Below are 26,390 nucleotides of genomic sequence, written 5' to 3' on the forward strand. Positions count from 1 at the left end.
AAAACTTCTTCGAAAGGGGATATAACAAGTGTGTTAACCGTTGAATTTTTAATTTATTTTTAAAGAAAAAATTAACGCTTCATACACCGAGAATACGAGAAACTCTAAAGAAAATATAGAAAGACATGAAAGGAGTAGAAGAACGAAATGTAGGACTGACAGTAAGAGGAGGCTCGGAAAGTGTGATTTGACCATGCTCAGAGACATGACAAATTTTGGGAGGCATCGTACAATACACACTCTCTCTCTTGCGACACTGTGTGCTTAATTGCAACAACCACTGATCTTTTGAAATTCACAAGACTTTTCAGCAAAAAAGAGTCTTGAAATTGATATAAATTCTCGCTTTAGTTTTTTATAATGAAAATCCATATAAATGGTCCTGAAGTACTCCGCTTGATGACAGCTCGAGCACATTGCTGCTCATCGAGCTGAGCAACTCTGACTCTCATACACAATCTACAAACAAAGGATTTTCAAGTATGTTGTATCCTATGTATTAACTTCAGATTGTTTACATGGAAAACAGGAAAAGCATACAAGGACGGAGTTAGACGATTGTTCTATGTGCGCCAAACGCCTCCAAGGAAAAGCTCTGCAAGCTATAAATACGTGGAAAAACAGACCATGAGATCTCCAACGCACTCGCTGTCGGGCTTAATCCCGGAACACTTCCATAACAAACCATTAACGTGTTCTTTCAAGACGGCATGAATAAGATGTTGTCTAGTTTCACAGAGGCATTTCAAGGTCCGGCCTTTGATCGAGTACTTGTTTTGAGTCATCTGGAAATGCATCTGGATAGGTAGCCAAAATCCTTGACTTCATGCTCCTGTTATAAATCACCCTAATGAATCAACATCTCGGTTCAAAGAAGTAATCAAATATAACACAAACTAAACTACATTTGACATCGACAAATTAGCACAAAATACGCAACTTCCTAAGCATCAGGAAGCTAATACATAACTGCATCAAGTGGGAAATTGCATTGACCGGAAGTAAACACCACTCTAGACACCAAAATAAATATTCAGTTAAACTCGCAAGGCTCATCCCGTTTTTCTATTTTCGCCTCTGTGTGTGTGTGACTTTGCTTTTGGTAATGTCAAAAGATTTAGTAAAAGGAGCCTTGCGAGAATCGGGGGGTTGGGTTTTTGGTTTGGGGGGGGGGCGTCTATTGTACGTTGCCTTACCCTTACTTTGCAAAGATTAAGTGAGCACTTTAAATAATCAGATCCCGAACCAAAAGAAAGAATTGATCATACCTTAACTTCTGAAATATGTATTCAAGATCAGTCTTCATAGACTTTAAACGGCGTGTGTTTCTGGAGAAATCTGCAGAAACCTCAGCAAAACAGTTCTCTGAAAACCCATTAAAGTGTGACAGGACTGCATTTCCATCTTGCAACCTCCCCAATCTGCACCAGTAGATTCAAATGCCAGGCAAGTAAGCACCCAAAGGCAACGGCAAAAATAAGAGCTGAATCACTGATCATGAAATACAAAAGGTATAACTACTAAATATCCATTCTGGACATGTGAAATGAAGACCTACCGCTGTCAGGGCAAAAGGGTAGAGAAAGACCTAGAAAGACTTAGATAGAGACTTTACGAAACACATGGAGTACTCAGAGCTAAAGAAAATTTTGGCGCAAGTGTTCTAAGATTCATACAGTCAACTCCTCTTAATGGGATAAGGTTTTGGTTGATTCCCACTTCTCCTTTCCTCCCACACAAGTTTCTCTATTCAATTCAACAGATGACCAAGTAGGGTTTTAATTTTCACACAAACCCATGATTTAATGTCCTTGTTAGTAAAACAAATTCTTAGAAACAGCTCATCCAAACCTCACAATATGAATATAGTTTCTACCTTTCTCTCCCTCTAACTCTTCAAACAGCATTTCACAGAACCCAATTACACATATGAAAATATGCAACAAACAATCGAATTTAAAATTAAACAAACAATGGTAAACAAGAATTTAATAAAAAATTGCTCAGTCTGAGGAGAGAGAGAGAGAGAGAGAGAGAGAGAGTTTTCTTACACGATGTGCTGCAATTGTTTGAGGGAATCCAAGTCCTGAGCATCGATTAGTGTTTTGAATTCATTCGATATCTCCTCCGATGCTTCCCTGATCGTTTCTTTCTCCGTCCGTTCCATCTTCTCTTCCACCTACCTATCACTCTCTCTCGGTACTCAACGGAGTTGGAGGTGGTCGGGTGAGAGTCACAGAGCTACTGTCTCCTCTGGGTCGGGCCACAACCCAAATAAGACGAGTCACATAACCCAAATAAACAAGGAATTCCAGGAGTTAATTTACATGGGCCGGTCCAAAGTGAGAACTTGCGTAGGCCCACGATAAATTGGCATTACAGTAGGTTGAAAACTTGAAGGCTCAACCTTATGTGGTTTATCCACAAAAAAAAAAGGTTTGCCTTGAGTCCTTTTGTGAGAAAGTCCAAGGATTGTTGGGTGATCAAAACAAACCTACTCTTCAACTCCTAGAAAATATTTCATAGTCCTGTTGTGTCACCGATCGATTTCGGTTTAGGGTTTAGACTTTAGAGTTCGGAGTTTAGGCTTCCGTCTAAAAAAATGTAATTTCATAATCCTAAATGTCACTTTTTAGGTATTTTTGCTCTTGTGTGTAAGCTTCAATAAGATTAGTAACAAATTTCGTTGTATGAGTATAAATTATAATTAACAATTTTTTTATCATTTAGCTCACCTTAGGGCATGTCCATGACTACATGAATGTTACAAAAAAATAACCTTTCAGTTTTGTTTAGGGCATTACTTCTTATCACTAACCCTTTTGCGTTCATGCTAGAAGGTTACTTTTGACCCCAATCCTTTATCTCCTTGATATTATGGAAGAAGAATTGAAACAATATTATATAAATATGTTCATTATTTCCCACTACAAACTAAATAAATAAGTTCCAAAAAAAACCTAAATAAATAAAAGAAAATTTACTAGGTCAACATATTTACATGCTTTTGCTGGCATAATAAATTTCAAAGTTGTGAGAAGTATGAATCCAAAATTTTCACACTAGTTTGTCTGGTCCAACACAAAACCCTAGTAAAGACCTGTGAAATAGAAACAATCATGACTTATATTTCTTAAAACCCACCCAGCAAAACTCCAACCATCCACAATATCCCCTTCCTCTTCGAACAAACAAATTAAACATACATATATTGCCAAAACCCAAAACCCACCAAACATCATAACCATCCTGCCCTGCACTGCATCTCCCACCAAACAGCGAAAGTCCCTCGTACTGTCACAGTCCCCTAAAACCCTAATCCTCCAAAAAAAAAAGCCCCAATTCACAGAAACATGAAAGCTTCACCGGTACACCCCCACCAGTCAAACACTCAAACTATTCAGTATTCACCCTGATAACCACTAATTAAGACTCTCTGAATGCCTCTCTTAGATTATGATTGTCTATCGGACTCAAACCCTAGCTGGCTACTAAATAAATTTAAGAAGCCTGCAGATCATTAGATTTGGTTAAAGATCTCATCAAATTTTTTACAGTCAGACAAGCAAAGCAAAGCCCAATAAACTAGCTCAAATCCTAGCTAGCGTTAGTGTTTTCGAAAAGCTAGAGATCTTTGCACTTTAATATTTCTCTGCATTTCTTTTGCACTGGTCTTTTTTCCGTTGTTGGAGAAACCAACCGTGCCATAAAAAGGATTCAAAGGGCACGCCCAAGTTGAAAGCTCTGACTCTACCCACCTGAAAAAGGGATCATTTTCTTATTAGATATAAAAAATTGAAAAATGAACATCATAAAAAAATAGAAGCATGAGATTAAAGCAGTATTGGCAAAAGTGGAGAGGTAGGGTGGGTGTCTCCATGCGGGAACAACCGCTTTAATTTACTCTGCACCAAAAGATAGAGAGATTCATATCATTTTCCCATAAATAAACCCCATTAGTTTAATTTACCTGTCATCGGTTAATTTGTTAATAAATACGCAAAAATTATAGAGCACGAGACTCGAAATTTTCACAGTGCCTACGCCTTTCGTGCTCAGCTTTAAAAACACCTCGAATTTCAAATGCTGAAAAGCCAAAAGAGGACATCTCAGCCTCAGGGTAGAAGAGCAGACGAGGGCCCTCCTCAAACCATGTAACTGTTTTATGCTCATGAACAGGCATGTAATGTCCATGTTTGAACTTGATGATGTCTGTATCTGCATGCTGGAAACGATGCCGTTATTAGGACCATGCATGCATTGCATGGCATGCGGCATGCATCATGTTATTATATGTACTTCGGATGAATTGCCAAGTAAAATTAGGATGAAAAGAACGTATATAGTGTATTATAAAAAACGTACGTAGTAATCAACTTGTACTAGTAGAAAAAAAATCTTATATATCTAAAAGAAAACAAACTGATAATTCATGTTATATTATTAGAAATTAGAAGCATGTTTAGGTAACATGAGAAATAATTAGTAGAATAACACATTATAACACCCCTCCTAATCAAGTAAAGAAAAATACATAATAAATTATATGTTCACTACATGCAACTTCTCAAAATAAAACTCATATAACAAGATTGACGTCTTATGTATATTAGCTTTGATTGTTATATTTTTTGTGGGATATGGGTTGGTTATGTATAGGTGTGCATAGTTAATTTAAAGTCCAGTAATGCTAGTTAAATTTATTTTTTTAGACAAACTTATAAATCTTATAACATCTCATTTATAAAAAATAAACATGTTATTTTTTTTTAATCTTCAACAAACACGTTAATATTTAATTTACACTTTAAAGTCGTTTTTGTTGGGAAGCTGTTGGGCAGTCTTGTAATATAAAACACAGAACGATAAGATGTTGATGGACATGACTTGAATCCAAATTTCCAATCAAAAAGAGACAAAATCAGGACTAGGGTACGTTTTTATGTCAATTGTCAAATCAAATCAGAGTGTGGTATGTAATTAGCCACCAAACCTAACCAAACCAAGCACGTACTTGATTATAATTACCAGATTAATTTTAGGGTTCATCATTAGGCCACACACTAAAGAGTAGGTGGTCCATCAGCACCATAACACTTTAGCACAAGCATATACACTATAGCAGACAAGGCAGAGCAGAAAAGCTGAGGGGGGGGCAGGAGGGCATGGGGTTGGCTTTTGGGCACGTCTTTTAATTGGGGAGAAATGGTTCTGGCTTCGTTTCAGAAGTATACTGATTGTGATTGGGACGTGGCTGGTGTTGAATGGCAAGTGTGAGGTCATCCCTCCCTCGGATGAGAATCCTCTGCGTGAATTCCAGAGATCATTTTTTTATGATCGTTTATTATGCAGTTAATTTTCATTATAAACTATTTATGTTTAATTTTAAATAAAAAATTTAAAATAATTTTTATTTGCATGATAACAATAAAGTAATTATCGGGATCGTCACAAAAAAAATCCGGATATGATTTTATTCCCCCTCCATCGATCCCTCTCCCTTACTATTTGTAAACTTGTGTGGTGTGGCCATTGAGAAAAGTGAGATTCCTTTTGGCCCACTTATCTCAAAGATTCAAATCCCCCAACAGAAATAACGATTCTTGCAATTCCCATTTGTGGGGGTTGTGTAACTTGGTTTCTAGGGGACTTCAAGTAAAACATAACTTTAGGATTTTAGTTTTGTAAAAAAGAATGTTTGTGATGTTAGAATCTAAGTCATGTTTGTAAGAAGGGGAAATCCTATTTTTGCTTTTAATTATGCGTATTTTCAACACCATGAGAAAGTTTAGATTCATTCTTTACCTCATGTTGTGATCTGAAAATTCAACTTGGATCACGACGAAATAAAATGCACCAAAAAGTCATTTCAGGCTGTCAAGCACATTGCGCCAAGTATTGTCAATATATATCAAGTAAACATTTCATTGAACACTTACATTGCGCCAAGTATTGTCAATATATATCAAGTAAACATTTCATTGAACACTTTATTGGTACAAACAAGTTAAATGATTCTTAATAAACCTTCATATTTATTATTCCCATCTACACTTTCACATTTGTTATTCCCTTCCTATGGGTTATCAGAACCACCCATGATACCTTAATGGAGCCACCCTTGCTCGTGATTAGGTTACCGTCGTGAGTTTACATTATTTTTTCACCTTTTCCCTGCCAAAAAAAAAAAAAAAAATTCATATGACCAGTATTTTGGTTTCGCACTAAGATATACAAGAAGCTATTCACGTTTTTTTCTCCGTTTTAGTTTCTTTTCTTTCAGTTTCACCCAAAAAGTTAACAAAATCTTAAGATCAATAGTTAAAATCAACAATCGGACAACAATTCAATGGAAAGATTACTAATTATTCTCTTTAATTCAATTAAATGTTTCAATATTTCATTACAAACTTTGCTAGTTGCACTCTCATCACAATCTCAATGTGCATGGAAATATAAAACAAACTACGTATACAACTCATCACGGTCCGGTTGGTGTGTACACAAAGTGAAAATATTAGAAGACTTTTTTAAAAGTAAAACTCTTTATAAACTATCGGCCACCTTATATTTTCTATGCAGTATCTTATAATGTTGGCACAAAATTGTCAAATTGTTGCAAGTGCAACAAAAAGAGTGAGAGAGGACTGGGACCAATGACTTCACCACCGTGCAACGTGGTACGGCAGCATGACATACTCGGATACTCCACAGCATCACACTAATTACACAGAATCCATCAGGTGACGTGTACTTGGTTGGTTTTCTAGCAACCATTTCAAATATATACCATGAAACGTTTAATCTCACATATGAGGAGTCCCAAATCCAAATTAAAAGCATGATTTCACGTTTATGTGTATTTAATAATTGTTAATCAGGGGTGGACACATATCGGATCAGGATGATATAAACTTGAACTCTAAAAAATCAGTCACAAAAATCGAACAAAGATAGATAAAATACGAAAACTTAGGTATGACAATATGACCATGTAGATATTCAAGCAATCTCACAAAGGAATATGCTTCATTTTATTTAGGTATCGTTTCGATCGGCTTAGGTACAACTTTCAATACATACGATCAACCCTTTGTAAGATTAGTTGATTGGTAATTGGTTGGTCAGGCTGTCCAATTGAACATTGATATTTCTCTAGATAATGAATGTCACGGTTCAATTAGTTTTATCGTCCTTGTAGGTGGTTAAATGCCTAAATAGATGTTATAAAAGAATTGTGATCAAATGAAAAAAAAAAAAAAAAAAAAAAAAGATGTCATCATGCAGGGTTTTGATCCGTTTAAGCTAATAGTAGCTAAGTTATGATCTAACTTTTGTACACCATCGTTAGATGTTTGTCTTGTTTGAGCTTAATTTTCAGAGAGAGAGAGAGAGAGAGAGAGAGAATTCGTTTGCCTAACCATATCTTTATTATTCTGAAGATTCCACAGATTGAGCAGGTCTCCTGCAGTTTTGGCAAATAGGGTAGGATCTTCATCTTCTTCTCCCTCTTGTCTTTTGCATTCAATTGCCTTAATTCAATTATTTTTTCCACGAGTATTTACAGACCGCTGCAAAATGCAGAGACTTTCTGGGGTTAAAATTAAAATAAAACATGTCAGTGGACCAATTGTAAAGCACACTGTTATTGACTTCTATGGGATATTTTTACAGGATCCCTTGGGTAAATTCCATAATTCAATCTTACCCTCCACTCTCGGTGAACCGTTGTATGTTGTTGCAATTTTAAAAATGAACTTTAACGAAAAACTCTTGGTATTATTTACTTTAACGAAAAATTACATTTTAACACTAAAAATCAATCATGATACTATTTACTTTACTTTTTATTTTGTTTTTATTGTTAAAACTCAAAGTTTTCAAGCTCTTTTTATTAGTTTTCCTATTTTAAAAGAGACTGGAAGTGAATAAATCTCGTTGGAAATTTACTGCAGTGCAAGATAAAAAAAGGGCACCAGGACTTCCATCTCCAAGGTTTAAGACATTGTTGGCAATGTACATGCTAAGAAATTAGTGTGTGATTTTCTAAGTTTGAAATGCTAAAATGGTCGAAGTGATTTTTAATTTGGCCAAGTTAATCGTTATATTATTCATATTAGTTAGAATAATCCATTCCGTTGTGTGAACGTTAAAAAAAGAAGTGTAAATGTCAAAACGATCCTAGAGCACAAGTGCCAAGTTCCAAAACTAGGGCAATGACGTTGGGAGAAACTCTGTAGTAGTGTTGACTGACTAGAGCAACTATCACACTCACACCGAGCATGACCAAAATTTTACAGGGATCGCATGCTTTTGCGATAGATTCAGCATTCACAAACCGTTGTGACACGTTGAAGTAGACTGCATAACCATATCCATATCGATCCAAAATATAAACATACATACTGCCTTCCAGAGGTCTAAAAGTACACTTATAAGAAGGAACTACATAACTTAACAGATAATTTAAGTGTTTGTTGAGATCTATCGTCACAATCACACGAAGGACCAGTTCATGATGAACGTCAATGCCAGGCAACCTCACAAAGGAATATGCTTCATTGTATTTAGGTATTGTTTCATCCGTACAATTCTCAATACATACGATCAACCCTTTGTAAGATTAGCTGATCGGCAATTGGTTGGTCAAGTTGTCCAATTGAATATTGGAATTTCTTTAGATAATGATCGGCAATTGGTTGGTCAAGTTGTCCAATTGTAGGTTAAATGCCTAAATAAATGTTATAAACGAATTGTGATCAAATGAAAAAAATTTACAATACTTCGGAGTATAATAACCTCATCCGTGACAAAAAAGATTCAAAACATTCTTATTTTTACTAAAGGAAAAAAAAAAAAAGGAAAAAGATGATCTTCATCATGTAGGGTTTTATTCTGTTTAAGCTAATAGTAGCTAAGTTATGATCCAACTTTTGTACACCATGCTTAGATGTTTGTCTTGTTTGAGCTTACTTTCAGAGAGAGAGAGAGAGAGAGAGAAAGAGAGAGAGAGAGAGAGTTGGTTTGCCTCACCATGTCTTTATTATTCTGAAGATCTCACGGATTGAGCAGGTCTCCTACAGTTTTGGCAAATAGGGTAGGACTTTCATCTTCTTCTCCCTCTTGTCTTTATCATTCAATTATTTTCTCCGCGTGTATTTACAGACCACTGCAAAATGCAGAGCCTCTCTGGGGTTAAAATTAAAATAAAAACATGTCAGTGGACCAATTTGTAAAGCACACTGTTATTGATTACTGTGGAATATTTTTACATGATCCCTTGGGTAAATTCCATAATTTAATCTTACCCTCCACTTTTGGTGAACTGTTGTATTTTGTTGCAATTTTAAAAGAGACTGGGAGTGAATTAATCTCACTGGAAATTTACTGCAGTGCATGACAGCAAAAGGGCACCAGGACTTTCATCTTCTAGGTTTCAGACACTTTTGGCTATTTACATGCTACTAAATTAGTGCGTGCTTTTCTAAGTTTGAAATGCTTAAATGGTTGATGAGATTTTCAATTTGGCTGAGTTAATTGTTATATTATTCATATTAGTTAGAATAATCCATTCCGTTGTGTGAACATTAAAAAGAGAAACGTAAATGTCCAAACAATCCTAGAACACAAGGGCCTATTACAAAACTAGGGCAATGACTTTAGGAGAAGCTCGGTAGCGTTGAGTGACTTGAGCAACTATCACACTCACACCAAGCGTGACCAAAATATTACAAGGATCGCATGCTTTTATGAGAGATACGGCATTCACAAAACCATTGTGATGGGTTGAAGTAGACTGCATAACCATATCCATATTGATCCAAAATATAAACATACATGCTTCCAGAGGTCTAAAAGTACACTTATAAGAAGGAACTACATAACTTTAACAGATAACTTAAGTGTTTGTTGAGATCTATCGTCACAATCACACGAAGGACCAGTTCATGAACATCAATGCCAGGCAGTGATTGGAATCGTCATCGTTAACAACTTTCCACGCAACAGCTTGCTCGTAGGACACCGGCCTACCCATGCTGGATGCACATATTCCGGCTGGCAGATATGCAAAGCCCTAAAAATTCGGAAGAAAAGAGCGCGTTAGAAAGTTGCATGAACAAACAATTCAAGATAGAAAAACAATAAGAGCCCGGTTTGGGGAACTATTACCTGCTGCGTGATTTTGGAGAACTCCGAGCAGAGAAGTTTCCGTCCAGCTTCGTCTAGAATCTTGTCAAGCGTGATATCTTGGAGGGCAACAAGGGTAGTTTCGAGCATGTCAAGTCCAGCCTGGTTTGCAAAGGTGAACACTGGAGATGCCTGCAATTGAATTTCCAACAAACAGGTTGAATAGGGAACTCAGCATGTAGTTACTAGGCTACAGTCTAAGAGAGAAGGAAATTAAAACAGAAGGAATTACATTTGTTTTCACAGAGCAGCACATGATGGCATCCGAATGGCGCCAAAGTTGTTTCAAAACAGCATCACCAGATGAGATATCGACACGAAATAGCTCTCCCCCAGTGTGGATCCTGAAATACCGTATGTGTTCAGCTTTATGCAAATAGAACACTAAAGTAAAGAGATGAAATATAAGTGACACCTGTAGCTTCTGAAAATCCATCGTGCCAAAGTATGAGCTTCGGGAGATCCAGGAAGGGGCTTTGGTCCTATTTGGGAGCTGAGCCTGGAAGGGGCAATAGCCATAGCTACCCTCTGAACAGAGCTTACAACACTACGCACGTACTGGCGAGCCATAGCAGCCACATTGTCTCGCAAGTGGTTCTCAAAGGTAAATTGGAAGGCTATGGTTAGCACTGACCTAAGGTTGTAACCATTCCCATCAGGGTCATTAACAGCGCGAGCACCACTGGTTCCTATTTCAAGGGTAGAGGCCAAATCTAATGTGCGAGATGCAGTAGGTCCATCCTGCAGTAAAGAAACAAGTAAAAGAAATCAGATATAATAAAAAAAGACAGATACAAGAAATACCGCGATGTAAGTAAGATTAGTGACGTCACTTAACTGCCTTGGGATCCAAAGGTATGACATGAAAACCAGAGGGCAACAAAGGAGCATCATCAGCAAATGATTCATCGATAGGTGCGAAGACAAGCTGAGCACAGGCACCAACTGCATTCTCATCAACTCCACTGCACAACTGTAACAGTATATTATAGGAAACTTGTGTTAATTTGACAGCATCAGCAAACACATGATGAATTCAATCGATATGCAGAATCAGTACACTAACCTGTAATAAGTACATATCCTGTGCCAAAGCTACATCTTCAGGAGAGAAAGCAGGACCCTCTAGCCGAACTACCTCTAAAAACTACATAAGAGTGAATGGCACGAATTACAACAAAATTGACTTTAAACACAGTGGATACGCAGTTACAGCATTGAGTTTAACACATGGAAAATGCAGTCACTGAAATGAATTTAGAGAGGATGATAAAGTTAATACCTCCTCATGCTCCACAGTTTGTGCAAGCGGTAAAATATTCTGGGTGGTAGGAAAGCCACCACCTCTTGCAAGAGGAACTGCATATGGACTAGCTTTGAGACATGCAGCAGAGTATGCATCAAGCCCATAGTCAGCCCACTCTGAGCGGTGCTCCCTCAGAAAACGAACAAGCAAAGCAGGAGGAACACTCTGATCAACCAAATGAAAGTTATCAGCCAACGATAGAAACCAGATTACTGAAAAGGGAGGGGGCAAATATACAAAACTGTGGAAGAACTGAGCCACAATTGCGTTAAGTTGCTAGGGACTCACCTGCAGCAGCATTGATGCCTTGGCACACAACACCCCTCCTCCAAAGGGTGAGAAAATAGATGTGTTATACTGCGAACCAAGCACTTTGTTTGGAGATGAGTTAATCGCAATGGTAACATCTTCCACACCATCACTACCCATTAGTGTCCAACCGTCATCAGCAAACCCATTAACAGCATCGTTAAACCCACTGAAATCCAATTCCAAATATTCTTAGTAAATCAAGAAATATGTTACTACAGCGGCCAAAGTTCCATATGCACTTCAAATTGCAACCACCCTTATGGTACTCAAGATTTCGGAGGGCATACCTGCACAGCCTCTGACAAAATGTCCTCAGCACAGCAGGTTGGCGACCTCCACCATGCTGAATTTCTCCACTAGACTCTTGAGCTATCTGTCGTATGTGTCGCAAGGCCTACAAAATAAAATAACAAAGATAAGTTGTGAATGGATAGGAAGAATAAACTACTACGTATAGTGACATTTGCACAAAAGTTCTTACAGAAATGGTCGTCTTTTGAGCAAGGATTTTGCAGGATTCATAAAGTGACCTGAGAACTTCAGGAACGCTCCAGGCCTAAGACATAAAAGGCACTTAATAAGGAAATCAAATAACTAAAGATTTGAGAGAGAAATAGTAATGATATAATCTCACATCTAAATCAACATGATCAACAATGTTGATAATGGAGCCACCACCCTCACAAGGTCGGATAAGATAGCCACTCGGAAGCATCTCAGCTCTAACAAAACTCGCCGATGTTGGCCCTGTTGGGCCACCAGTAGAAGAAGTCAACGACCTCTCGCATACCTGTAAATGTAATTTTGAGATGGTGAGACAACTACAATAATTTTTCCACCAAGAACAACCAGAGATAGTAAGTCAAATCTCAGGATAAGAAAAGGAATCACTAATTGAATTACCACAAGACTGCCGTCTTCCAAACTTGTAGTATATCTTAGCGTCCAAAAGTCACGTGCCGCAGCCAATGTTGTGGGTGCATAAGTCTGGTTCAAAAGAAAATTTAAAGACTTAGAATACAAAACAACATTATCGCCACAGTATTTGATGCCTGGACGCATAGTGATAGAGCACCAATTGATTAAAACAGCATACCTGCATGTATACGAGCTCAATTGTTCCACCATTCCCCGCAGGGATTAAACTTAACACCTCAAGGCATCGGCAATCGCGAAACCAAGACTTACGATCTTTGAGGATTTCGGCGACCTATAATGGAAGTGAACATTTTACACCGGGGAGAGAAAAATGCATAAACACATTTCTCAAGCGCCATCTGAAAATTCATACCTTTGTGGGCTCTAGGCTCACAAGACCGCAAGCTCGTGCTGCTACTCCACTGCAGTTGCGGGAGACAGCGACGATGCCAATAGAATCCGGACCAGGCTACAAAATATTGCAGGGAAAGTTACATTTCGAAGTGGTCCAGCAGATATAAAGTAGTAGACTGTAAAATATAGACTCATGCTTGCTCATTGCTTTAAAAGAAAGGAAGCTACCTTCATCCCAATCATCTGGACCCAGTCGACAGCAGTTCCAGTAGCCTTAGAAAGGAACTCTGCCAGGGTCTCTTCTGCTATTGCAAGAAGACTGAAACAAAAAGAAAAATAATACTGTAAGCTCGCTTACTTAATCATAAACTAAACAGCTTCAATCAGTTGTTCCACGGACACTAACGACTCACCCAGCTGGGTTGTTAGCATCCCTTTTGGGGTGCTGGGGAGTTGGGTTTTGCTGTTGTTGGTGCTGACCACTCATGACCACAGACTCGCAGCTATTGTCTGTGGTCGTTCCCGATGCCTACATAGAATTATCAAAACAGTTTAGAATATGTATGATCTCAGAAACCTTGTACGTTTTGTAAAGTACATTTCGTTCGAAAACATGCAACATTTTGTAGAACAGAAGAGGCACTTAGTGAGAATTACGGTATGCAGTTGCTGCTTCATAAATCCGTTCTCATAAACCAAATGAGAAACTTGCTTCTGTAAGCGGTCATTTTCTTCCATTAACAGCTTGTTCATTGCAGATAGCTTTCTGTTCACTGTCTGGAGCCGAGAAGATTCCTTCCGCTGCTTCTCTCGGCATCTACACAAGTAAGAACAACACGCAAAATGCAAGTTTTAGAGATTAATCTATCAGTTGATGGTCGTAAAATCTTATTCGGAAACAACTCGAATACTAATGTACGTAAATAAAAAAAGATCGGAAATTCTGAATGCTGAAACTAACCGATTTATTATCGTCACTTGCGTGATAAAGTAAAAGGCTACGTTTGGTAAGCGGAAATTAATTCAAGGGAAATCATTTACGCAATAAAACATCGAATAAAAATCATGGGAAAAGGAAGAAAATTCCAAACTCAAGAAACGGCATTAATTAAGCCAAAAGGTGTCACTTGGCTCAAAAGAATCATTGGAAAAGAAAGAACATATTAAATAATAAAAGAATAAAAAAAAAATCCAAAAAACTTTTGTTTTAATGAAAAATAACAAATAAAAATACAGTGAATAGTAACATAAAAAAAAAGTAAATCTTTAGTTTTTAATTAAAAATATATAGTACGAAGAGTTTGGTTAAAAACTCTATAAAAACAACTCTAAAATAAAAGAAAATGGATTGAGATGTCATTATCGTTCATTAAAAGTCCAAAGGACGCAAAAGCAGGTTATAAATTTTACATTTACTTTTCTGCAAAAGATTAAATATGCAAAAATCCAAGTGAAAGTTTCACTTTCTAACAACCGTTGTCGTTTTCTTCCATTAAATCGCAAATTAAAGGAAGCACAGAACTCCTTTTCGGAGGAAGATCGTTGTTCAGATAAATTCTCATTTATCTAAAAATAAACAAGAGAGAGAGAGAGAGAAAAAAAAATTCCACGTGAAATAAACTGCATTATACGAATAATTTTTTACAAAAATAAAATAAAATAAAAGACAGAAGCTTGAGATTGCAGTCTTGCAGACCAGAGAAACAATATGTATGTAGATATATACACATGGATTATTTTGGATTCTTTAGCGCAAAAACGAAGGCGTTTTAGAATTTATACAGAACGGAGGAAGATAAAGCTTTGTTCTCGTACTTGTAAATAAAGAACTCGGCTTTTTCCAAAGACAGAAAACGGTTAGAGCATTTTTGAAATGATAAAAAGAACCCACATTTTCTCTTCAAAACTATACCTTTACACAAACAATTCAAATTGATAAAAGTCCATCACTTTCCAGAAAAGATGTGAACTAAATTTGAGATCCATCTCTCCAACAAAAATTATGACAAAAACAGGAGAGAAAAAATGGCGGAAAATAGATGACAGAGGAGGCCAGAGAATCAAATTACCATTTTCCCAGCTCTTAAAAAATTTAAAAATTAAATGGTTAATACTACCTGCGGTTCTGGAACCAGACTTTGATCTGTTTAGGCTCAATGTTGGAGAGAATGGGGCACTCTCTGATGAGCTGCTGCCTTTTCAGAGAGCTGGGCTTTGGGCACTCTGAGTAGACTCTCTCCAACGCCTCCACCTGCTCCGGCGTGTACCGAACGTACTTGCTCGAATCCATCTGCTGCCTCCCGCCGCTGCTGCTTCCAGGCGAGTCTCGATGCATTAGCAGCGCCATGTACGGACACACCACAACAAATCCAAAGGCTAAAAACAGGGAAGATTTGTGAAGAAAAACAGAAAAGACCACAAATCGAAAAGTGGGAAATCTCAAGAAACAGGTGAAAACTGAGGAAACCCAGAAAAGATGTGGGCTTTGAGCTCAGTGTTTTGGCAGAGGGGGAAGAAAAAATGGTGGGAAATTAATGTTTGGTTTGGTGGGTTTAGAAAGATGATTGGTTTTGGGTTAGGCGTTGTTCTTCGTCTTCTTCTTCTTTGGTAGTGGTCGTGGTGTTAGTGCAGCTGGGCAGGCTCTCTCCGCCAAGAGAGCCTCCTCTCTCCTTCATCAGATGCCTCTCCCTCTCTCTCTCTCCTCCCTCACTCTCTCGGTCCTCACACACTCTCTCTCTAAAACTCTTTTGGTTTTTCTCTCTCAAGAACTCAAAAACTCAAAAACTCAAGTTAGAAAAAGCTCCTAGCTTGCTCAACAGTGGTTAAAGGGTGGCCCTGCTTGTGGTTTGGGGCTCCAGTCTCGAGAGTTTTCTCTTAAGAGAGAGAGAGAGAGAGAGAGAGAGAGAGAGAGAGAGAGAGAGAGAGAGAGAGAGAATTTATGTTTTTTTGTTTTCAAAAAATAAAAAGGAAAAAAGAAGAACCCACAGAAATAGAAATAGCAGAAAGGGATAGATAAGGGGAAGAGAGAGAATGTGCGTGTTTCTTTGTTTGTGGGTTTATATGTTGCGACAGAGAAAGCAAAGCAAGCAAGCCACAAGAAAACAAACACCACAATGCCAAATCAAACGGCAGCTGTGAACTGTCTACGACTCTGTCCTTTTCTCTCTCTCTCTCTCTCTCTCTTTTTCTAAATTTATTTTTCCAATTGTTTTAATTTTGTATTTCTTGATTAAAAAAAATACAATAATTGTTTTAACTGGTGATGTGAACAATTTCGAAAAGGAAAGAAAAAAGGGGAAAAGTATAAATAAATGAGGAAGGCAGCGCTGCTGCTGCTGAGCTGACTGCTGATATGATATGATATGAGCCTGCAGGCCGTGAGAGTGAGGAGGGAAACCCAAAGCAACCACTGATGAGAGAGAGAGAGAGAGGACGTTTTTACAGATCTAGTTAATGTTTAATGTTTTGATTTGATTTCAAGTGTCTAATCTTAAAACTTGTTCATCTCAGAATCTACTTGATCAACGGTAGGTAACAAGGGTTTAGTTGGGGTGTTCTTAGAAGTACTGAGTACTAATTTAGTACTAAGGTGTTTTTATAAAATTAAGGTATAAAAAAATTAAAAACGTGAAATAACAAAAAATTAGTTTATTCTCATAGCATAGCGAAGCAGTTTTTTTTTTTCAAAACACAGTAATACCAAATCAGCCTTTAAAGTATCGCTCAACCACAAAAGTGATTCTAACAATGTTTAATAGATTGAAATTAGCATTTAGAAGAGTTTTAACACTACTAACATCTTGAGACAGAAAAATAAAAAGTGATTTTACATTTTGGAGAAGCATGAAGTAAGAGCTTCCGAGGTACATTATGGTCACAAGCACAGCAGTTCCGATGAAAAATACTTAATACTTAATAGCTTTAATAATATTGGAATAAATGGTAAATTGAATATGGCATGTTTTTGCATGGCCATGATAAGAGCCATGCATGGGATGCATGTATGTATGCATGCATGGATGTTGTTATGTATGTAACATATGGATGCATGTATGCATGAGTGAGAAGGAAACTGTGGGGAGTGGGAGTTGCATGGGAAGCGTGAAGGGAGAGAGAAAATGGACAAAAGTAGAGTAACGCTTGCATTACTTGGTTATATGGGTTCCTTGCTACTTGGGCGGTTTAACCCGGAACTCGAGAGGTAAATTCAGCAATAGGCCCAAATTATAGGGTTGTGAAAGCCTTTTTTTTTTTTTTTTTTTTTTTTTAATCGTAAAGAATGAAGGAAAAATTGGTCACTCACAGGGAATTGTGGGCATCATTTAGGCGAGAGATGTTTCAATGTGCCAAAAATATAGTCTTGTACATATGTAATAAGGTTGAAATTTTTTCTTTAAAGTTCTAACTAATTATATTATTACACTTAATGCATCAAGTTGTGTTCCTTAGAATTTACACAGCTTGACTCATAACTCATAAGCAAATGCAAGTGTTTATTTTGTTTTTGAGGCCTAACGAACATTGTGTCAATAATACTCTGCATATAAAAAAAACTTAACTAATTTGTCGTATGCAATATATATGCGTGTCATGTAAGGAAAGACACGTGATAGATGCGTGAACACTAGTACATACATGACAAAATAACGTATATGTAACATGCTAAAGATGCAAAGAAAATGACTTGTTTTGATGATATTGTCACATCCCGCCCCGAGCCCTCATCACATCCTGGGCTCAACTCCATCGTAGCACGATATTGTCCGCTTTGGGCTCCGACTACGCCTTCACGGTTTTGTTTCTGAGAACTTCCCAGTGGGTCACCCATCATGGGAATGTTCTCGCCCCTTTCTCGCTTGACTTTGAAGTTCCAATGAACTCCGAAGCCAGTGAGCTCTCAAAAGGCCTTGTGCTAGGTAGAGATGGGAATATACATATAAGGCTTACATGATCCACTCCCTTGGGCGATGTGGGATGTTACAATCCACCCCCCTGAAGAGCCCGACGTCCTCGTCGGCACACACGCGGTCAGGGTTAGGCTCTGATACCAAATTGTCACATCCCGGCCTGGGCCCCCACCACATCCTGGGCTCGACTCCACCGTAGCACGATATTGTCTGCTTTGGGCCCCGACCACGCCCTTAAGGTTTTGTTTCTAGGAGCTCACACGAGAACTTCCCAGTGGGTCACCCATCATGGGAATACTCTCACTCCTTTCTCACTTAACTTCGGAAATTCCGATGAACTCCAAAGCCAGTGAGCTCTCAAAAGGCCTCGTGCTAGGTAGAGATATGAATATATATATAAGGCTTATAGAATCTATTCCCTTGAACGATGTAGGATGTTACATATATACCACTCCATCCATCATTATATAATGGCCTGAAGGTGTGCGTATGTTCATTTAATAGTCACACGTAATACCTACCAAATAAAATCAAGAAAGATGTAATAACAAATAAAAAATAAGTCATGTATGAAGAAATATTGGAAAGTGTCATGGAGGATCAAATCAGTTTGAATCGAATTAGTCTCCATTATCATGGACTTACCACATATTTTGACAAAAAAGAGATGCTTGGTTACACAAAAATGGTGGAGGAGTTCTTAAGCAAAAGCAGTTTGTTGTCTATTCACGTAACTTAATGTTTATGATTGGAAAGTTTATATTATTATTCATTATTTAAATATCATTTTTAACCCCAAAAAAAAAAAAAAAAAAACGAAAATAGGAGACGGTTTAGTCCTTGAATTATATAAAAACAGAGAGTTGGAATCGATAAAAACATGACAAAACTTCTATTTATTTGCTACAATTGATTAACCAAACAACCTTAGTTCTTGATGAGGGTAAATTGTGATGCAAACCAAAACTCTGGATAGGTTTCAAAGTAAACTAGTTTTGGACATATGTAGTTGGTGGCACTTACTTGTAGAGAAAGCCAGATATGCAAGTGTTATGTCAAAGGAAAGGGGAAAAAAACTCACGGGATGGACGTAATGGGGTAAAATTGAGAAGATAATTCAACTTAACCAATTTCAAATCATCATTATATTTGTTTGTATTTACAAGTGGGGTTTGCTGTCCTCAAATTCAACTTATTCATATTTCTTCATGCCAATAATATCCTAGTTAACTTATTAACTCAGTAGAAATGTGGCACGTATTGTGCATGTGCATGCATCGTAACTTGTAAGTTAAAAGTGCGAAAAGAGACCAATTAGCTCTCGGTATCTAATGATATTTTCTTTTTAATGTTAAAAGAGAATTTAAGTCTGAATTATTTTCGATAGAGTTTTATACAGTTACCATATACCACGCATTTTACCTATTAAATCTATGCATTGTTTAATTAAATTGAAGACTAGTCAATAATAGTTAGATATATATATACACACACACACACACACATATATATATATATATATATATATATAATAGCGTTAATTGATATAGTTTTAGTTTCTCCACCCGAAAAAGGAAATAAGAAAACTTTAAACACACTTGATTATCAAGCTTCAATGATGGATGCCAGTGTATACAAATTTTTATTTTTGTCAAAAGTGTATACAAAAATTTAAACCAAAGTATATATACTTTATAGCATGCATGAAGATGCCTCTTATTAAATTAATTAACAAGTGGCAGGGGTTCACATCACGAATTGAGATCATGTCTGAATCTCTGTTTTTGGAACTTGGAAATTTGAGTCATTTAAGAACTTGATTTTGTGTGAGATGAGTCAATATGATGGATTGTTAAGGGCCACATGATATAAATTGAGTGATCTAGATTTCCAATTTTGACAGCTCCGGACACATAGATCCAACTCTCGATCCTCACATCACATGCATGCAAGAAAAAGAGCTCGCTGGTTATGTACTTTGATTATCTATAAGAACCCTAGTACTGGCTAAGTGCATATCTATAGAGGTCATATTTTTGTCTGATGTCACCACTCTACGTCATAGTTTCATAAGAAGTGTCAGCACCTTAACCCAACTTAACTAATTATCCATGCTCACAGTCGTCTCCAGACTATAGACTATAATTGCCAATCGGGCATGAGAATAATATATAGTAGCTAGGGTTTTGAGTCTCATCACCATTCATTAACGATTAAATTTGAGTTGAATGCTCACATTCTAGTACTTATCTATCTAATACAATTTAAACTTTCAAAACTAGAACCTAAACCCTTAAACATACTTTTGTGGTTAAGGTCGACCAACATTAAATTTGAGTTTGAACGCTCACATTCTACCAACTATGACCTATCTGAAACAATTTAATTTACAAAGCAAGAACCTAAACCCTAAATTTCACTTTTGTGGTTAAGAGGACGATCAGCACCAACCATGGCACACCCTTTTGGCGACAATTGAAGGTGTCTCCCACATCTATCTCTTCACTTGCAAGAATCCAATAGAGTGAGAGAGAAAAAAGAGAGAGATGATGGATGAGAAAAGTAATTGACTTTTAGATTTCACGCAGGTTGACATTTTACATAAAGGGTCATATTTTGAAAGCATCCAAAGCTTGCAAACCCTACATACTCCTTCAAATTAAGTTCCCTCTCTCTCTCTCTCTCACACACACACATATAAATCTATACATACATGTGTCGATGTATAGCTTTAGTGGGTTTATGATGAGGTTGAAAGAGGAGTCAATGGCTAGCAACACAGACTCAGTTGGTGTCTTCCTGTCTCCCTTAGTTAGCGCGCTCTATATTATGATCATGATGAAGCCCTTTGCTTCTCCCTTTTTCTCTTTTAATTAGCTTTCCTTTTTTTTTTTTTCCTTTTGGGAAGAGGAGCATACAATATATATAACAAATAAGGTTTTAGGGTTTGGGACACACAGAAACCCCCACTGAGTCATGTTCCTGTATCACATTGCGTGATATTGCAAAATCAACATATTAAAGGTACTGGAGGTCCCTTTCCAGCAGCCCCATCTCTATCTGAAGGGACCCAAAAGTTTCTTTCTCCTTTTTTTTTCCTTCTCCTTTTTCTCCTTTGGTGGAGGAGTGGAGAGGATGACCCCATTTTTTGTCATGCACCAAAAGAGTGTAATAGACTCACAAACAAGATCGACCCCTTTGCTTCCATTTTACATCTCTCTCTCTCTCTCTCTCTCTCTCTCTCTCTCTCTCTCTCTCTCTCTCTCTCTCTCTCTCTCTTGTGTGAAGGTGTAGGTTGAGGGTCCATATGCATGAAGTTAAAGAGGTGTAAAGGTTGACATGGATCGATAGAGAGAAGGAACCCAACTTGATAGGATATGCTCTCATGTGATGAGGGGAAAGTTTATTATGATTAATTTGCTAATAATTATGGCACAATATCATATAATTTTATACATAAATATACACATGATATGATTAGGAGTGGGATTAAAGTATGTGAATTTTATATTTTTGTCAAAACCTTAGAAAAGGAGAGACAACAAAAAAAGGGTTTCAGTCATGAGATGAGAGTGAGAATGAGAGACTCTATACTAGTGGCATTTATGATCATTAACTGCGTACCAACATGACAAAAATGATCACCATGCAGTCTTTAAATTGTATCTATATATGTGGATTTTTGAGGTTTTCGGAAACTTCTTTGGGTTGATTAGCTTGGAGCAGTATATATGTATGTTAGGAGTCGGAGACACGTTTTTAACACATGTTTTTATGAGGTCTACTTCGTAATGTTTTTCAAGGATTTAACTGTCTATCTTTTAGGTTTTACCTCAAAGACTATGCATGTTTACCAAAAATCACCCAAATCCAAACCATATGACCATTCATATGGATTAGATTTTAGTGTTTCTTTGTAGAATCGTATCCATTTTCTTTACCATAAATGAATGTTTTAATGGTTTTGGATTTGTCTAAATTTTTTGTAAGGATGATCTATGAATGAGGTACTAAAATATAGACAGTTCGGATTGTTGAAGTACATTACAAAATAACCCTACAAAATAAGTGTCAAAATATGTGTAAAACCGTGTGTATATCCATACCCTAATCCATATATATATATATATATATATGAACCTTTTTCTCAAGTTTAATTGTTCCTTATTTTGTTTATATACATGTGAAATTAAGATGAAAGTATATAACCGTATCTAGGACCTCAAGTGCACATGAGGGACGTAAGACCATCTCCAACTGAAGGGTCTAAAGGGTCAGAGGGTTAAAAATAGCCCAAAATTCGTCTCCAACCAAGGGTCAGGCCAAAGGGCTCGTGGGCTCCACTGGACAAAAAAGGGTCAAAGGGTCAGCCAGCCGGCCCGGCCTGGCCACATGTTGACATCATGATGACATCATATTTGATTTTTTTAACAGTTTTTTTTATTTTTATATATTTATATTAAGTAACATGAAACAACGTTATACAATATTAAACAACATTAAATAACATTAAGTAACATTAAACAATATAAAAATATATTTAACAACATGAAAGTTAAACAACATTTTAAAAACATTTAACAACATGAAAAGTATTGACAATCCATAACATAACATTATTGAGGTAATTTAATTTAAGTAACCATAGTAATTCAATTAAAATAATAAATTATGTTTGGCCCTATGATCCTTGGTTGGAGATGGTTTTTTGTGACAGAACTATGTTTGGCCTGGCCCTCGGTTAGAGACGGTAAGAAATATGACCATGTTCATTAAAATATTAATTTTTCGAAAGACCAAATGATCCTCTGGCTATCATTCGATTTGAAATGATCTAAATATTTTTAACCAATTAAAGTACAAGCTACTTACAAGCTTAATTAATCCTTCGAGAAATTTAAACTGCAGTTGCAATACACATATATGGACAAAGTTTTTTCTTTTCTTATCATCTTATTATATTATTATTCATAGAATTAGAGAAATAAATGTGTGGCTAAGAAAGCACAAGTGGATGACCCCTCCAACTACACATATTGCCAAATGCAAAAAATAGCAAAGATTGGACGTGTTAACTATATTGAAGTGACGTATGCTAACCAATTAACTCATAATTAGTATTTTTTTTTTAAAAAAAAAAAGAAGACCAGATTTCTGTTGACAGTTCACATTTTCAGAGGTTGAGAAGATTCATGAGTCACAAAGGCATTTCAATCTTTCCCTTACCATCATCGTGTAATTCAACAGCACAAAAAATCGTACTCAAAATATTGTTTGAAATTCTTTTCTTACTCCTGAGTCATCTCATAGTGGTACATAATTAGTAATATTATGAGACTTCAATTACCGTTTCGATAGACTTGTGCTGCCCTTTATTTTTGGCACCCATGATTTTACTTTCCACCAAACATTACAATGGAACTTGTCATGCGTTTCCCAAGGAAATGATTCACGGATTGTTCTGGTGTGGTTTATATATCATAACAAAGTTATAAGCTGTTTGAACAGAAGATCTTCGATTATCTATATATTATGTGAACAAAAAAATGTTAAGCTAAGTCGTACACCCGAGTGCAAATTGATTATGATCATTCATATTTGTAGGACTTACTCTAATTTTTGGAGTAAAATTCAAATTTTAGGTTGTAAACTTATCCCAACCTGCTGCAACTCTTGAGTCAAATATGAGTTTTAACCCAAAACTCTTTTTTTTTTGGACAAATTTAGCCCATAATTCTCCTGGGTTAGTGGGTTGGCCCACATATATGTGTATTTTTTTTAGTTTTATATTTAGGGTTAATTACACTAACACCCCTGAGATTTATCGAGTTTTCACAAAATTCCCTCACGTTTGAGACATTACACTAACATCCCCTCAGGTTTTAATTCACTTTCACATAACCCCTTTAGTCAAATTTATGCTAATAAACTGACAACTTCACCCTTATAACTAATACTTAAACAATAAAAAAAAATCTTTATAATTTATACAAAAAATAATTAAACATTAAAATAGTATCACCATCTTCATCTTCTTTTTCCCTGCTAAGAATGGTTATGTACAATGGGATTCTACTTCACAAGCATTATGCTTGCATCCATAAGAAAAAAATTAACAACAACAAAATTTTAGTTTCATGAAAAATTACTTTGATATTCCAAAACAAGTCAAAAGGCGCAAGAGGAATCAACCTTGAATTTGCAACTTGTAATGAAATTTCTTGTATTTAAGTCTAATTCTATTCTTTCAAATAAAAAAAATAAGCAGACGGTTGCTTTTCTTCCTCAAATTAATTTCCAAACAAAAGAGTAAAATGAGTAAAATGAGAATTCCTGAAGAATAATAGAACATCGATGCATAAACCTGCTGAATAACTTATAGTTATCATAACGTTCATAACCTCTATGCTTGTAGAGCCTTGATGCCCCTCCCATTTTGTGAAAGCCCTTATATCATTGCATTCCTAGTTACTGTATCCCTCGTTGGCATCCTCCTACACACCAGACTGTTGTCTTCCAAATTCCCACACTTTGCATACATGGTTGAAAGAGCACTTCCAATTGGTACTACAAGACTGAATGCATAGTTGATGGTACAGGCATGGATTTGCCTTCCTTGTTCAAAAGCACTAAGACTTGAACATGCTTTGAGGACGCTAGCCGCCGTTCATAGGGCATTCTTCCCCTCCCTTTTTTAATGTTTAATTTTTTTTTTAATATTTTATTTTCTATGGAAGAGACTTTAAGAAAATTGTTAGAGTACTTGGATCTAAGGAAAGACATGGCACAAAACCGAACGCAATGGTGTTCTAGGATTCATACAGGCAACCTCACTTAGTGGGAAAAGGCTTTGATGTTGTTGTTGAATATTTTATTTTCCATATAATTATAAAGACTTTCTTTATTGTCCAAGTAATTAATTATAAGGGTAAAGTTGTCAATTTATTAGCAGAATTTTGACTGAAGGGGTCATGTGAAAGTGAATTAAAACTTGAAGGGGTGTTAGTGTAATGTCTCAAACGTGAGCGGGTTTTTGTGAAAACTCGATAAACCTCAAGAGGTGTTAGTGTAATTAACCCTTTATATTTATAAGTTCATTGAATCCAATGGTTAAGATTTAATATGATCAAATCTAACGGAAAGAAAAAAAATCTAGTGGTCAGAATTTAAATCTAAAGACTAAATTAAAAAAAAAATTCATGTGTTTCATATTTTTTCATAGTGTACCACAAGTTTCATGGTGTCAGTTTAATGATTTTTCAATATTTATCGGAATATAAATATTTTTAAATTCAAATGTTCATAAAATTAAATTAGAATAGTCTACACAATTTTTTTTTTTAAGTTACTTTAAGAATCCTAAATTCATTATTTAATAATTTTGGACTAAAAATTTAACAATACATATGACTACAGGTCCATTTCCACATTTGCTGGTTGTCCATTCCCAACAACCCTAAACTTGACATATGAGTTGAAAAAAAATATTCATGCAGTCCACAGAAGACAAATTCAAACAACGTTAGGGTTTTCAGACAAGAACCGAAATGATTTCATGGAAGAAACATTTTTGAATCAGATAACGTAATATGAAAGTAGAAAATTAAAAAGAAGGTAATAGTGATGCGTTGAACGTAGAGAAGAGAAGAGAAGAGAAGCCAACATCCTTGATGCGTTTTATACCCCCATCTAACTCATCTGCTAGCTCTTAGTCAAATAATACCTATTTTTTCTAATATTAGAAAAGATTTCAAAGTCAAATCTCTCATTCCCCATCAGTGTTTTAAAAGATGCATCTCGGGGTGCGTTTAGGCTACCTTGGAGGTCGGGTTTCGGCAATTTTGCCTATGTTTTCTTGGATTGGACGGAAACTTGCATAGGTTTTTTTGGGGCGTGCCTAAGGTGTTGACTGGACGTTACAGTGATCCAAAATCTTTTTTGAAATCTAAAATTTTCTGAAAAACTCTGTGCTTTGTAACTATGTTGCAACGGCATTTTCACGAAGAAGACGACCGCGCGAGGAAGAAGAAATGTTTTTTATTTTTTATAAAGACTTGGCCCAAAACGACGTCATTTTGGCAAAGTTTAATTTTTTATTTTATTTTTTATAATCATTGCAATTCTTCTTCTTTGCCAATTCTCTGTTATTTTCACCACCCAATATCCCATTTTCTCTGTGACCAACCAATACCCAATTCTCTTTGCTATATTTCACCCCATCCCTAATTCCACAATTCCCCAATTCCTCAAACCCTAAATTCTCAATCCCAATCCTATATTTCAATTTTACTCCAATCTCATACCTCAATTTGTTTCAAAATTCTCCAAACCACCATAATTTGTTTCAAAATTCAAGTTTTTTAGTATTCTAATCTCAATAGATAATTATATATACAATATATATT

At 36.3% G+C, this 26,390-nt stretch overlaps 2 protein-coding genes across 2 annotated transcripts; both read right to left on the reverse strand.

The window, feature by feature from the left end:
- Positions 1 to 481: 481 nt before the first annotated feature.
- Positions 482 to 2,257, reverse strand: LOC137726522 (kxDL motif-containing protein LO9-177-like). Its single transcript, XM_068465456.1, has 3 exons — positions 2,052 to 2,257; positions 1,269 to 1,421; positions 482 to 832 (listed from the first exon to the last, which is right to left on the reverse strand). The coding sequence occupies exons 1-3, from the start codon at positions 2,165 to 2,167 to the stop codon at positions 733 to 735; spliced, it is 369 nt and encodes a 122-aa protein (XP_068321557.1). The 5' UTR covers positions 2,168 to 2,257; the 3' UTR covers positions 482 to 732.
- A 7,535-nt stretch (positions 2,258 to 9,792) lies between these two features.
- Positions 9,793 to 15,990, reverse strand: LOC137725945 (homeobox-leucine zipper protein HOX32-like). The gene is made up of 18 exons (XM_068464790.1): positions 15,196 to 15,990; positions 13,736 to 13,895; positions 13,492 to 13,607; positions 13,307 to 13,397; positions 13,098 to 13,193; positions 12,903 to 13,016; positions 12,710 to 12,793; positions 12,441 to 12,596; positions 12,288 to 12,362; positions 12,094 to 12,200; positions 11,783 to 11,972; positions 11,471 to 11,659; positions 11,255 to 11,335; positions 11,027 to 11,161; positions 10,604 to 10,929; positions 10,421 to 10,532; positions 10,171 to 10,320; positions 9,793 to 10,075 (listed from the first exon to the last, which is right to left on the reverse strand). The coding sequence occupies exons 1-18, from the start codon at positions 15,423 to 15,425 to the stop codon at positions 9,929 to 9,931; spliced, it is 2,559 nt and encodes an 852-aa protein (XP_068320891.1). The 5' UTR covers positions 15,426 to 15,990; the 3' UTR covers positions 9,793 to 9,928.
- Between the last annotated feature and the right edge of the window lie 10,400 nt (positions 15,991 to 26,390).

This window comes from Pyrus communis, chromosome 2, assembly GCF_963583255.1.
Source record: "Pyrus communis chromosome 2, drPyrComm1.1, whole genome shotgun sequence".
NCBI classification, from domain to species: Eukaryota; Viridiplantae; Streptophyta; class Magnoliopsida; order Rosales; family Rosaceae; genus Pyrus; species Pyrus communis.